The sequence below is a fragment of the Chiloscyllium punctatum genome, chromosome 2 (genome assembly GCF_047496795.1).
Source record: "Chiloscyllium punctatum isolate Juve2018m chromosome 2, sChiPun1.3, whole genome shotgun sequence".
Taxonomy (NCBI): Eukaryota; Metazoa; Chordata; class Chondrichthyes; order Orectolobiformes; family Hemiscylliidae; genus Chiloscyllium; species Chiloscyllium punctatum.
Window position 1 is genome coordinate 85,563,206 of NC_092740.1, and position 14,761 is coordinate 85,577,966.

Consider the following 14,761-nt stretch of genomic DNA (forward strand, 5'->3'; position numbering starts at 1 on the left):
AACAAAGAGTCCACAATTAACTTTAAACTTATTTCGGGAAAAAAAATCCTATACTTGAGATAGGAACTGTGATTAAAAAAACTGTAGAAAGGATAGTGATTTTAAAAGTTCCAGAAAATTCAGTCGTATTAGGTCCTGCGTATTTTGTGTGACTGGGTAGTTCCAAAATTTTATTCAATGTCCTGATGACCGAACAACTTTGAAAAATAGTTTGTGTCCCTGCTTTCACCTTTTTCCTCATAACATTTGTGAGGGAGAGTGTAGAGGAAATTGAGGAGTCTTATTCTTGTTTTGGCAAACACCAGTCTTATGGCATTATGCTGCATGCAGAAACCTGTCTTTCCCTAACTCTTTCTCTCTTCCCCCCCCCCCCCCCCCCCCCCACCTTCAAATGGCTGAGTTGTCACCACTATTCTGTGCCATCAGCTGAATTTATTTTTGCTGTTTTCATTGGTTGTTGGGTAGACCTGCATTTGCTCATTCCAATGTACCTGTCAGAGAAGGTCTGAGTTGCCACCTTGAACCACTGCATTCATTCTACAGTGTAGATGTACTCTGAATGCTGTTAACAAATGTGAATCTGGATCTCGACCTGTTGACTGGAGGAATGATTGTTCTTAGTAACATTCAAATTACTCAATGGCAAGCACACTTGTTGCTGGTAGCTCCAACATTACTGTGCCAATTCAATTAAGAGGGTCACCATTGGGGGAAAATGTTGCCTCAGTAAGTGGATTAGAGAATCTCAGGAGTGATGTCCACTCATGGGTTGGTTCACGCTTGCATTTACCAAGGCTAGAACCTAAGGTGGAGCATTGTGGGCAGAGCTACTGGACAAGAAAATGGGCAAGGCTGGCAGCTAGGGTTAGAGACCTGGCTGTGGCCCAGCTAGAGAATGGGAAGTGAGGGTGGTCCCAAGTGTGCAAGGTTGGAGGCCAATGATGGCAGCGATGTCACCAAAGATCAAGGTCATGAGGGGGAGTCTAGGAGCGAGGTGGCGAAGGGCAAAGAGCAGTTTTGTTTTCACTGCAGGTTGCGATCATGCTATGTTGCTTGGAGGGGAAACTTGAAGTAGTTTTCCCAAGCAACTGCTCTTTTGTGCTGCTTTTTCGAAGAGGCCTTGGTGGTTTGCTGCTATGTATCTGTGTATCAATGGTTCAGGCTGCTCGGAGCTCTCGTATAAAGGCAGTAGAAGTATACTTTAGGGCAATCAGGAGGGTAAAAAGGGGACATAGCTTTGGCAAATAGGGTCAAGGAGAATCCAGAGATTCTACAAATAAATTAAGGACGCGTAACTAGGGAGAGAATAGGACCCCTCCAAGATCAGCAAGAATGCCTCTTTGGAACTGTAGGTGATAGGGAAGATATGAATGAGTACCGTGCATCAGTATCTACTGTGAAGAAAGATATAGAAGCTCGAGACCTTTGGAAGCTAAATCGCAACATCTTTACAAATGTCCATATTGCATAGAAGCAGGCACTAGAAGGGATTGCTGGACTCCTTGCTGAGATATTGGTCTCATCAATAGCCATAAGTGAGGTGCCAGAAGACAGGAGATTGGCTGACATGGTGCCACTGGCCTCTAATTCCCTGGCTCTTTCTTACACTTTCCTTAAGTAGCATGATATGTGTTTGAGGGGACCACGAGGGTCACCATTTACAGGTATTCTGAATGATATTGACTAATGGTCAACATGTCGGTTCATAGTTCTTTGAAAGTGGAGTCATAGGAGATAGGATAATGAAGGCATTTAGTATGCTTTTATGATTAGTCAGTGCGTTGTGTGGGAGTTCAGAGGTCATGTTGCGGTAGTACAGGACATTGGTTAGGCCAGGTTTGGAATATGGAATTGATTTTCATCTCCCTGCTATGGAAGGATGTTGTGAAACCTGAAAGAGCTCAAGATTTTCAAGCATGTCGGGGTTAGGGCACTTAAGCCATAAGGAGAGGCTGCAGAGGATGGTGCTATTTTTCCTGGTGCACTGGAGGCTGAGGGGTGACCTTGTAGAGGTTAATAAAATCATAAGGGGCATGAATAGGGTAAATAGCTAAGATCTCTTCCCCAGGATGGGGAGAGTCCAGAACTAGAGGGCATAGGTTGAAGAGGAGTGGAGAAAAGACTTATAAAGGACCTAAAGGATAACCTTTTCACACAGGGTGTTGCATATATGTAATGAGCTGCCGGAGAGAGTGAGGACTGCAGATGCTGAAGATTAGAGGGTGTGGTGCTAGAAAAGCACAGTAAGCTAGGAGCAATGTTTCAGGCCCAAGCTGTTCATCGGGAATTCAAGTGATGGAGGCTGATACAATATAACATTTCAAAAGGCATCTGGGTGTGTATAGAAGTAAGATGGGTTTAGATGAATATGGGCAAACGGGACTAGGTTAACTTGGGATATTTGGTTAGCATGATGAAATGGACAAAAGGCTCAGTTTCCATGCTGTACAGCTCTGTGATGTGTGCTGTTGAAGCTGCACTCATCCAGGCAAATGGGGAATATTCCATCACACTCCTAACTTGTTTCGTTGGTTAATGACAGTTCCTGGTTACTAGTATCCTCCAGTATGTTAGTGGGGGATTCGGTAATGGCAATGCTGTGGGATGTCAAGGATAGTGATTGGATTCTCTCTCTGACATTTGGGTGGTGTGTATGGTACTTGCTACTTATCTGTCCAAGTCTTTGTGCATTTGGGTATGGACTGCTTGAGTATCTGAGGAATAAAATGTCACTGATTCTGACCTTTATTGATCAACATGATTTGGAGGTGTTGGTGTTGGACTGGGGTGGACAAGGTTAATCTCAATACCAATTTATAGTCCAACAGGTTTATTTGGAAGCACTAGCTTTTGAGGTGCAGCCTCTTCGTCGGATGGTGATGAAGAGGTAGTGCTTCCAGATAAACCTGATGTTGTGATTTGTAACCTTATTGATAGAACCAGCAGCTATATTTTTGTTACTAATGTTGACAAATATAATCCAGTAACTTCAGACCAGTTATTCACATGGTATTAACGAAAAAGTAATAGGATTTTCTTGGCGCGTATTCTAGGTTACTAGAGAAATGTTTTGCTGATTGCTCCTTAATTTCTTGGAAGATAATATAAATCATTCAATAGAAGATATCAATGTGACACATTTTAATTGTTTCTTCAGAATTCTCTTCCTAAAAATCTACATGAAAGAAATGAAAAGCTGTTGGGATTAAGGCTAGAGTAAGGAAGTGGATAAGAAGTTGGCGTTGTGAAAAAAAACTAAAGATATTAAACTGTGGTCCCATGTATTTTGGAAGAGAATGCAAAGAATTGCTTCTGTTGTCTGATTGAACATTGCTATCCTGATCAGTCCTACCAAAAACAGATGACAATTTTTTGCTTTTTTTTTGGGGGGGGGGTGTCTTGTCAATGTGCATGTGAGTGCACCTCAAAAATAAGTAGAACAATTCATTTGCAAATATTTCAAAAGTTTGACTTTTTTAAGATAGCTGCCTCTTTTTTTTTACTTGAAATGCTAAGGATTGTCACAGCCCTAACATAGTTCTGCAACTAAGAAAATCAACACATACACCCCATGTTGTGGAACTGCTAAGTTCACCATTGGTATGCACTTTCATGTACACTATTTCTCTACATTGACTGTCCTTCCCACTGTACTTTTACAGTTTCAACTGTGGAACAATTTGCAGCTAGTATATCCTAGCCTCATTTAGACACACAGGTATATGACGTATCTATTTAACTGAAAAGGGAGTAATGATGATACAGATGCAAGTACAATGGATTTTGATAGATTTAGACTTTTGCAATCTCCAGTTGTATGGTCAGAAGTGCATTTATCAGACTCTTAGCAAACACAAACAATTTACAGTTGTGACAAAAATGAGGTTTAAATTGTTGAAAAATTTAAGGTAATTGAAATAATGCACTTAATCAGCAGTACTGCATAAGTGTGGATCATTTGTACAAAACAGCTTGTTCAGCGTGGTTGGTTTGATTCTGTAATTATCTATAGCTTCACCTTCAGAATGTGGCCAAACAGTTTGAGCCTCAACCATCAAATCCTTCCAACAGACTCCAGTGGCAAGCATTAGAGATTCTTGGTAGTCATGATGAAAAGGCAGGTAGAGTCTCTGCCATCAGTATCCATACTACAAAGACTAGAAAATTGTATTTTGTCAAAATAACTCAACTGTCCTGAGTGACTGCATAAATGAGAGCTTGTGCTAACAAATTAATACAATAAACTGTATTTTTAACTGCAGCTATTCAACAGCAAATCTAACAGCTGAATTACATCTTTCAACAGTCAGATTTGTCCAGTACCTACAGCATTTTACCCCAAAAAGCTGCAATATGCTGCAAATTAATATTTTCTATTACAACTAAGTTTTCACTTGTCAAGACGTGCAAGTCTAATGCATTCATCACATTTTGGAATTATTTGACTGCACTTTTTTCTTTACAAAAAGCATTTTGGAATTTAATACTTAAATAGTTGGAATTAAAATAAAAAGTGAAATTACACAATGTGCATGAAAGCTGAACAAGCCATGCTAAAGGAATCCATTGCATCATTCCAGGCTCATTTGCTAAGATCACCAAAAGACAGTGAAGAATTCTGCATACTTTCACACCTTTTAAAATAAGGGATTGAGTTTCAGAACCATGAGGTCATGCTGCAGCCACATTTGGAATATTTTGTGCAGTTCTGGTCACCATCTAGGAAGGCTGTGGAAGCTTTGGGAAGGGTTCAGAGATTTACTGGGATGTTGCCTGGTATGGAGGGAAGGTCTTGTGGGGAAAGACTGAGGGATTTGAGGCTATTTTTGTTAGAGAGCAGAAGATTGAGAAGTGACTTGAGACAAGAGAAGAGGGTGAGATCAGGTGGACATTGTGAGATTTGTTTCCTAGGATGGTGATGGCTAGCACAAGGGGGCAAAGCTTTAATTTGAGGGGTGATAGATATAGATAGATATCAGAGGTAGTTTCTTTACTCAGTAGTAGGGGTGTGGAAAGCACTGCCTGCAACAGTAGTAGACTGCCAACTTTAAAGCCATTTAAATAGTCATTGTATAGGCATATGGACGAGAATGGAATAGTGTCGGTTAGATGGGCTTCAGATTGGTTTCACTGGGTGGCGCAACATCGAGGGCCTGTACTGCACTATAATGTTCTATGTTCTGCATAGCCTATTTTCACATCCACTGAAATCATGACCATTCTATTCATGTCTAAGAATTGACTTGGAAAAGATGAAACAGGTAGGATTTAAACACGCGACAAAGTATGTCTAGGGCTAGAAGTAACATTTTTGCGTTCAGATTTTGCTTTGGGAAGTAATCAGAAAGAAATCTGCTGTTAAACAAGTCAGTCAGGGAAAGAAGGTTGTTAGACCAAAGGGTCTGTTTCTATACTATATGGAAATAAAGGTAAATTTGTTTTGACTGTTTTACTGGACTTTAGCTGAGAAAAAAATGCTTAAAAATCCCACTTTGCATTGTAAAATTTTCAATATCTACCTTCAAAACTATTGAAGTCGTATTTGTCTTTCTCATGTATGTACTGTCACAATATTCACTTTGGCTCAGAGGAAATAATGTTGCATATCTGTGCTGTGCTATCGGGTGTTTAGAAATTGGATAGCAATGAATCACTCCAGAACATCAACTGTTTGGGTTGCATACAAGAGTGACCAGTATCAGACAAGATCATGTGTAAGGTCAAAGAGAATTCTCTAACAGCACTTCAAAATATAGAAATAAAGCAATCCTGACACAGGAAGAATTTTGTGGTGTTATTGAAAGTTTGGCTCTAAACATGAAGATGTTGAAAGTTAATGAAATTCAAGGAAGGGGCACAAGATGGCTGAAGACTCTACTACCAATGATGGTGCAAAGGGAGACCTTACACACAGGGTATGTGCCACAGGACTACAGTATTAGCAGAATGAAAAGAGGTACCTGTCTGAAAGAGATTGCAGACATTGGAGAAGATTATCTTGGGACAATTAGAAAGTAGTATTTAAGTTTTAAGTATTGTTGCAAAGGTTTTCAATGTTTAATAATAACATAGTTGGTTTCAAAATAGCATAAGCAAACACATTCTGGCCATGTGTGACAAGACAGCAGAATCATGAACAGCTGGAGTTTGGGGAGGATGGGAGATCAGCAAGAGTATTGCAGTTAATCAAATAGACACTATTCCACCTATATAATCTGATATATGGTGGTCATGCTGCTGTTCAAATTTGGAAGCTCTTAGTCTAAAATCTGTCTTTTTTTTTTCATCCGCAATGCTTAAGTTTTTTTTTGTCCTCACTGACATTAATCAGCACAATTGTTATATTTTCCTTTTGTCAGGCCGATGAGTCACTTGTATAAACATGGCTAATAATCCTTGGCCTTCTGTGTGTAGATTTTGATGTGTAGTTTAGTGTCTTTTGTGCTTAGAGAAACTTACAATAGGATGGGTAATTAGAAAAGTATTTATATATGTCAGCACTTTGTAATGAATTGCTTGTTTTGTATTATAACTTCTGTGTTTGTGAAATTGTTAATGACACAACCACAATGTGTGAATTCAATATTTATGATCCAATTAGCTATTTTACTTGAAAATGTTAAGATGTGGGCCAAATATTTATGTCTCATAACATTGGCTAATTCATTTAGATTTTAATAATATAGAACTCTCTTTAGAAAAGGTTTGTAAATGGGTAAAAAGCACTGGGGACAATAACCATATGGAATCTGCACAAGTAGGAGTTTGGGTTGAGACATCCAGCTGACAAGATGAAAGCTGTGCTGGTAAAATCAGGCCTGGCAGCATCTATGGAGAGAAATGAGTAAAAGTTTTGAGTCTAATTTGATTCCTCTTCAGAACTGAGGAAGAATTAGATTGGGCTCAACTTTTTCCTCTTTGATAGATGCTGCCAAATCTTCTGTTTGTCCAGTCAACAAGGCTGTTGGATAAAGATAATGAGATCTAGTTGTGGTTGCAAAAAAGTAACACTATGGTCTTGAGTCTAGTAAGAGATTTTGCCTAAAGAATAAGAGCTTTTGGTATCCTGTCTTCCTTTGGAAATTATCTCGATGCTGGAGCTGAAATCTCTCCTTTTTATTTACCACTTGTTACCATTCATAGAAGATTCCTGGAAAGGAATTGGGAATCTACCTCTATGTTCAGCAGAGTTGAGCCAATTATACCTGTTCCATGAAGATACCCCTGTGCCAATGATGTGTATGTGCAGAATAATGTTGGGTACAGAATACCATTTGGATCATCGATGTTTAAACTTTTCTCCTCGGTTTAGCTATTGCTCAGCCAAAGTTCAGTTTTCTTTGTTTTAGCTCAGGCATGTATTGAATTTTTGGAAAGTTAGTTACATATTTGCACAATTCACATTGCTTGTCCTTTGAGTAAAATCTTATAGATTGGTGACTTTTTCTGAGTATAGTCTGAGACCTGTATAATTATCACTGGTTAAATTAATGATGAGAGAAGGATAGAGACTAGAGAATCTTGTACCCCTCCAAACTTGTTCACCACAATTCAGTGTTAACTTTTGACTGATAACTGCTTAACTCAATGTTTTTGTCTTTTTAGCCCGATGAACTATACTTTGAAGAAGGCGACGTACTTTACATCTCAGATATTGTAAGTTCCTGGTCAATTGTATATCATTATTTAATTATACATTTCTAGATTTATTGATCAGTAATCTTAAATAATTTCTTTCTGATAAGAGTGATCCCAATTGGTGGAAAGGAACATGCAAAGGCCGAACAGGATTAATTCCAAGTAACTATGGCAAGTATAGTGGATTGTGCTAATATTTTCAATAATTTTTAACGTTTTGACTAGCAATAACAGGTGTGTTTCTTAATGTGTTTGATAGAAGCCCAAAATTGTTGACTCTAGCGTTGAATTAATATTACATCTTTAGGCTGAGAACCAGAGTCAAGTTCTAAGCATTCTGAGACTCTGTCCGACAATCTCATTTATATTGCAGTTATAATCATGCTCTTCTCTCCCATGGGTTTCTGAATTAACCAGGTTTTCGACAGCAGTTATAAATAGGAGTCCATATTTCTTTAAAAGAAAGAACAATGGGTGCTGGCGATGTTCAATGACCTCCCCAAACACTCACTCGATGGTATAATGGGTAGTGAAGAAGGTTATCTAAGATTACAAAAAGACCTTGATCAATTGGGTCAATGAGCTGACGAGTGGCAGATGGAGTTTAATCTGGATAAATGTGAGGTATTGCATCTTGGTAAAACGAACAAGAGCAGGGCTTACACAGGGTAGGGCCCTGGGTAGTGTTGTAGAACAGAGACCAAAAGGTTCAGAAACATAATTTTTTTGAAGTTTACATCGCATGTAGACAGTCATTTAAGGAGGTGTTTTGTATGCTTGCCTTCATTGCTCAGACCTTTGAGTGTACAAGTTGGGACTTGAAATTGAGGTTGTACTTACACTGGTGAGGCCTCGTAGGAGTATTGTGTGCAGTTCTGGTTGCTGTCATATAGAAGGATAGTGTTAAGTTGTAGAGGGTTCAGGACGTTGTCAGGAATGGAGAGTGAGTGATAAAAATAGGTTGGGACTGCTTCACTGGAGCATAAGAGGTTGAGGGATGACCTTATTGAATTTTACAAAATCATGAGGGACATAGATAAGGTGGAAAAAAAGCCTTTTCCTGAGGGTGTGGGAGTTCAACACCAGATTATATTTTTAAGGTGAGAGTTTTTAAAAAGGACACGTAGGGTTTATTTAAAACAAATGGTTTGTGTATGAAATGAAATGCCAGAGGAATGGTGGTTGCAAATAGTTACAACATTCTAAAAACATTTCGATAAGTACATGAATAGGAAAGGTTTGGAGGGAAATGGGCCAAACGTGGGCAAGTGGGACTAGTTTAATTTGGGAATGTGGTTGGCAAGGACCAGTTGAACCAATGGGTCTGTATGACCAGATGACTCATCCTCAAACAAAAAGAGAAACTTTTAGACAAACTCAGTAGGTCTGGCAGCATCCGTGGGAAGAATGCAGACCTAACATTTCAAGCTTGGTGACTCTTTATCCGAACTTAGCTCATTAAAATGTGAATATGTGCTTGCTGGAAGCATGGGGGAAAAGGTAGGTAGAGATGCAGCTGAGAGAAAAGCATGAAAGGGGTCAGTAAACAAGGAAATAATGGATAGGTGGCCAGGTCAGTAGAAAAACTGAATAAGAGATATTAAGATCGAAGAGTCAGAAAATGAATTAGCTGTGCTGAATGCAACCCATATAATGTGATAATAGGCCTGAGTGTGGATATAAATGGGTGACTGTGTGAAAAGCAACCCTTGGCAGAAGAAGATCTGGTGTGGGGTGGGCTTTTAAAGAAAAAGTGGAAGATGGAATCAGGTTACTGAACTCCATGACTCCAAAGGGCTGCAATGTCTCTGAGCAGAATATGAAATGTTCTTCAAGCTTGTGCTCAGGCTCCTTGGAACACTGCAGCTGGCCTGCACTAGAAATGATAGTCTGGAAACGTAATGATGTGTTGCAGGCATGTTGTCACTTTGCAGATAGAGTTTAGGCATTCTGCAAAGCCGTTTTTCCCCCAACTTGTTTTGCCTCCAATGTAGAGGAGACCACACTGAACAGTGAATGCTGTAGTCTAGAGCTTTGAATAGTAACACTTCAGGATACACTCGTTCTGTGTGCGCTTTTTGGTCCAACTTTGTTTTTCATCTTTTTCTATTTGTCAGTTAATTTCTCTGAACTAAAAATATCCACTCTGGCCTCCCTGTTGTTTCTTCTCAACCAGTTGATCAAACAGTCTCTGATTAAATTGTACTTCAACTTCCTTATCTTTTACTGTTTGATTTATCCTCCTATTTCAACCTGTGGCTTTGTGACCTTGTTATCTCGGTCCAGAAAATTTCCAGGATATGTTTCGTGTAACACCTCAATTGTCTGTTTTTTTTTTACTGGCTTGTCGAACTTAGGCAATGCTTGAACATGTTTAAACAGATCCCAACTGGGCCTTTGGCTATGATAGATTTGCTCATCGTTACTATCCTCCTCACCTATGCCTACCTTGAACCTTCACCTCTGCCCTTTAGGTCAACTTTCCCACCTAATCGCCAACTTCTGAAGTTCATATTTTCTCTCCCTGCTTTCCTCTGTCTGTGTCTCACCCTGTCCCTCCCCCGTGCTCCGCTTTCTTCACGCACGTGCCTGCCCCGTTTTCTTCACGTGCGCGCGCTCTTCGCGCCCCCCCCCCCCCCCCTCCCTGTCTGTCTCTAATTTAAGCTGCTTTATTTGCAATTGAATTTTAACTATTTGCAACGATGTTCGTGACATTCCTGGCAATTGTAAATGCTGCTTGATTGCTACACCTATTTCTCCTTTTTCTCACAGACACAGGCAGCCCCAATTCCACTATTTTTTGCCAAATTAGATTAGATTTCCTACAGTGTAGAAACAGGCCCTTCAGCCCAACACTTCCACACCGACCCTCCGTAGAGTAACCCTCCCGGACCCATTTCCCACTGAATGCTGCCCTGAACACTATGGCCATCTTAGAATGGCCAATTCACTTGACCTGCACATCTTTGGACTGTAGGAGGAAACCGGAGCACCTGGAGGGAACCCACGCAGACACTGGGAGAATGTATCGAGTGTGCACAGACAGTTGCCCAAGGCTGGAATTGAACCTGGGTCCCTGGTCGCATGAGGCAGCAGTACTAACCACTGAGCCAATTCAAAAGCTTTGCCTTGCCCACATTTTTTAAATCTCCCAAAATGAATTCCTGTACTCCAAGATAACTCTTGGTGACAGAGTCATTACTACATAAGGCACACCCTGTTTAAACCAACCAAATTCAATGTCCAAAAGGCATTAGTACCTATATCAGTTGCTGCCTTTGAGTCCAATAATCTTAAACCCATGTGGAGTTAGAGATTTTGATCTTGATCCTAGCTCCCAATTTATGGATCAGACCAGACCCCTCAAAATAATTTAAGGTAATGTAGACCCTAAATATTTAATTTAAATGCAAGATGCTGTGTTCCAGATGCAATTCTATTGGACACATGTTTTGACATAAAGCAAAAGTTCATTCAAACTCTATTGAAAATACAACAAAAGGAAGGAACTTTTGAATAACTCATGTCTATTGGAAAAATTAAGCGAATAATTATTTTACTACAAACCAGTAACTGCTCCAGTATAGTCACCTTCTATAAACACCTGTGACAAAAAGACACATGCAGAAAACAGTTTGTCTTACATGCAGTTTTCCAATCCAGGAGGAAAGAACATACAAAGACAACAGAGTAGCAGCCAAGAGAGATTCACTGCCTTCCAACCCTTCTAAAGCCCCAGCAAAACAGTTGAAAGCTAACCATAATCCTGAATCTGAATGTGACCACACTCATTTGGGCTGCTTCTGTTTTTCTGTTTTTCTTAAAAATAAAAGCCTCATGTTTATCTTCTCAGTCTGCACAATACCTGTCCCCTGATCTATTTCTAAAAGAAATCAGGACAAAGCACATTAAAGCCACAGTGTCATCTCTCACAACCAAACACTCATTTCCCTCCCCTCCCTTGGCAGCATTCCTTAGGGCCTGTTCCCTCCAGGGCATCTTGGTCCAGTCCTCTATTCAACATCTCTTCTCACTCCCATGCACCTTGCTATGTAGTTGAAACTGGTGTAATGCCTGTCTGTATAACTCCTCCGTCCTCCCCATCCAAAGCAGCCAACCAACTTTCCAAGTGAAGCAGCAATTTACCTGTACTTCACGCTTTGTGGGAGAAAGTGAGGACTGCAGATGCTCGAGATCAGAGTCGTGAGTGTGATGCTGGAAAAGCACAGCTAGTCAGGCAGCATCTGAGGAGCTGGAGAATAATGTTTCAAGCATAAGCCTTTCATCAGGAAGAGCTTCTTCAGATTACAGTAGAATCTGGACCAGATGGGCCATTGGGCTGACAAGTGGCAGATGGAGTTTAATTCAGATAAATGTGCGGTGCTGCATTTTGAGAATGTGTTGGAGGCTGGTACAATTGCAAGATTGAAGACTCATTTGGATGGGTATATGAATAGGAAGGGTTTGGAGGGATATGGGCCGAGTGCTGGCAGGTGGGACTAGATTGGGTTGGAATATCTGGTCAGCATGGACAAGTTGGACCGAAGGGTCTGTTTTGATGTTGTACATCTCTATGATGCTATGACTCAATCTAGCCTACTGCATTTGCTGTCAGAAAGTAGTCTCCTCTCTATGTTGAGATGAAACACAGACTGGGTGACCGTTTCTCAGAACACCGATGGTGTGTCTGCAAAAGTAACCCAAATTGCCCTCTTCCAGTCATCTGCCGCTTTGTGACACCATCGTGTTCCAACAATTCTGTCGCAAGCCTGCTGCAGTGCTCGTAAAAGTTTCATTTTTCACTTGGGGACCCTTCAACCTGTAGGACTCTATATCGAGTTGAATAATTTTCGATACTGGTTCCATCCTTCCAGTTTTATTTAACCCACGCCCACACTGGTGCTGTTATCACATGGGTTGCTTTGAACAGTCACCCTAACCCCTTTCATACCTTCTCACCCTCTCTTTCCCCCCCACTTATCGGCTCCATCTCCACCTCCACCTAACTGCTTACTACTTCCCCTGCCCCTCCCTGATTTTGGCTAGCGTATTACTTGATATTACTAGTACATATCAGTTGTGATGAAGATTCACTGGATTCAGTGTTAACTCCCACAGATGCTGCTCGATATGCTGCATTTCTCCAGCAATTTGATTTTGTTCTGCATTTTGTTTTATTGAGGGCAAGGGCAATTTGCATTGTCCGTTGGAATAAACCAGGTTACTACTTCAATATGAAACATTGCATATTGATTTGTAGAACCTTTCCTTTCATACCATTATTTTGTCAACATAATATAGTTTTCAGATTTTCTTCTCCATTTGGAACATGCTTTGAAACTTGTATTTCCAAATTGTGTTGTAATTATGCTGTCATTATATCTGTTTTTGTTTCCTGACAAACTGCTCAAAACCTGCATGCACCATATAGCAAGTCCTAAAATAGAGGGATGTTGAAAAACTCTTGGATGGGTAGAAGATTATTTAAGTAAAGCCAAACAGATGTTGAAATGTTCTCCTCTGACTTGCTGGATACTGCTCAATTTTGTTTTCTTTGAAGATTTACTGTCCAGTGACTGTAACTTACAATTTTCTGAATAATTGATCTAATTTCTTTCCGCAGTGGCTGAGCATGTAGAATCAATTGACAACCCATTGCACGAAGCTGCCAAACGTGGTAAGTATTCATGGAAATAACCTACAAATACAAGGTGATATATCTACTAGATTCTGTTACAATCTTTAATGACTTTTTTTTTCTCTGATTATATTTATAAATGCAACTTTCACAGCACTGAAACAGTTGCAATTTATCTTCCATTATCTCTGAGCAAAAAAAGTGAGACTGTTAAAAATGCCAACTCTAGATCCTTACTAGAAATTTGAACATAGCTGTATACATTTCATTGCAGGCTGAGGCAATGCTGTGACCATGGAAGTATTGATTTTCAATTAGACAGTTAAGTCAATCCATCCTATCCGGATGGACATAAGGCCATAGTTTTTGACAAAAAAGAACTGCAGAAGATTGGCTGTATCTTGGCTAGCATTATCCAGAACTAATGCTACAAAAATAGATTATCTGCTTTTCTTTATTGTTTATGGGTCCTTCTGTGTATGAGAATTGACTATCATATTTTCCTGTAATGTAACAGTTTTTTGCATTTCAAAAGTTTTAAATTGTGCGCTGTCCTGGTCATCTTAGGAGGATGTTCTGGTAATGAATGTGATGCAACAAAGGTTTACCAGACTGATCCCTGGCATGGGGGGGACAGACTTGAGAAGAGAGCCTGGATCGGTTAGGACGATATTCACGGTGGAATTTAGAATGAAGAGGAATCTCTGAAACGTAAAACAGTCCAATGGGACCAGACAGGGTAAATGTAGGAAGGATGTTCCTAATGACCGGTGAGTCAAGAATGAGCTTGAGAATACAAGGTGAGCCATTTTGAACTGAGCTGAGAGGGGACATTTCTTCACTCTGGTAGGCTTGTGGAATTCTGTCATGGAAAGTGGTTGAGGCCAAAACTTTTCGTTTTCAAGGAAGAATTAGGTATAGCCCTTTGAGATAAAAGCATCAAATAGTATGTGGTGAAAGCAGAAACAGGGTACTAAATTGAATGATTTCTGATCATATATTGAATGGCAGAATGTTAGTAAATATGACCGATCTTCCATTCACGCCAACCACTAAAATCCTGTTTTTCTCCCTCTGCAGGTGCTACCAGACCTGCTGGGTTTCTCCACATTTTGCTTTTTAAGTGTTGAGCCCATTAGAATTGTACAGGTCAGGTTTCTTAGTGAATATTTTGCATTCATCTTTGCAAAGTTGGGGGATGATATAAAAGTTCCAGTGAAGGAGGAAATGACCCACAAAACAAACATAATGTGAACAAAAGTACTGGAGACATTGACCACCTCAAAAATGGATAACTCATCAGATTAATTGTATCCTAAACCATTAAAGGAGCCAGGGAGGATATAACAAATGCTGTGAGGATGATTTTCTTAACTCCATTAGAAACAAGTGAAGAACCAATAGATTGGATAAATTTGTATGTTATATCTTTACTCAAAAATATGTGCTAATTATGCCTCAGTCAGTCTGATGTTAGTGGGAAAA

The 14,761-nt window shown here is 39.9% G+C and overlaps 1 protein-coding gene across 1 annotated transcript in view; it reads left to right on the forward strand.

Moving 5' to 3' along the window:
• ostf1 (osteoclast stimulating factor 1) overlaps positions 1 to 14,761 on the forward strand; it is an 85,732-nt gene that overhangs the window by 25,850 nt on the left and 45,121 nt on the right. Inside the window, exons 3-5 of the mRNA XM_072585104.1 lie at positions 7,606 to 7,656; positions 7,746 to 7,809; positions 13,262 to 13,315. Coding sequence (XP_072441205.1) covers positions 7,606 to 7,656; positions 7,746 to 7,809; positions 13,262 to 13,315 — 169 coding nt within the window. The remainder of the gene's footprint in view (positions 1 to 7,605; positions 7,657 to 7,745; positions 7,810 to 13,261; positions 13,316 to 14,761) is intronic.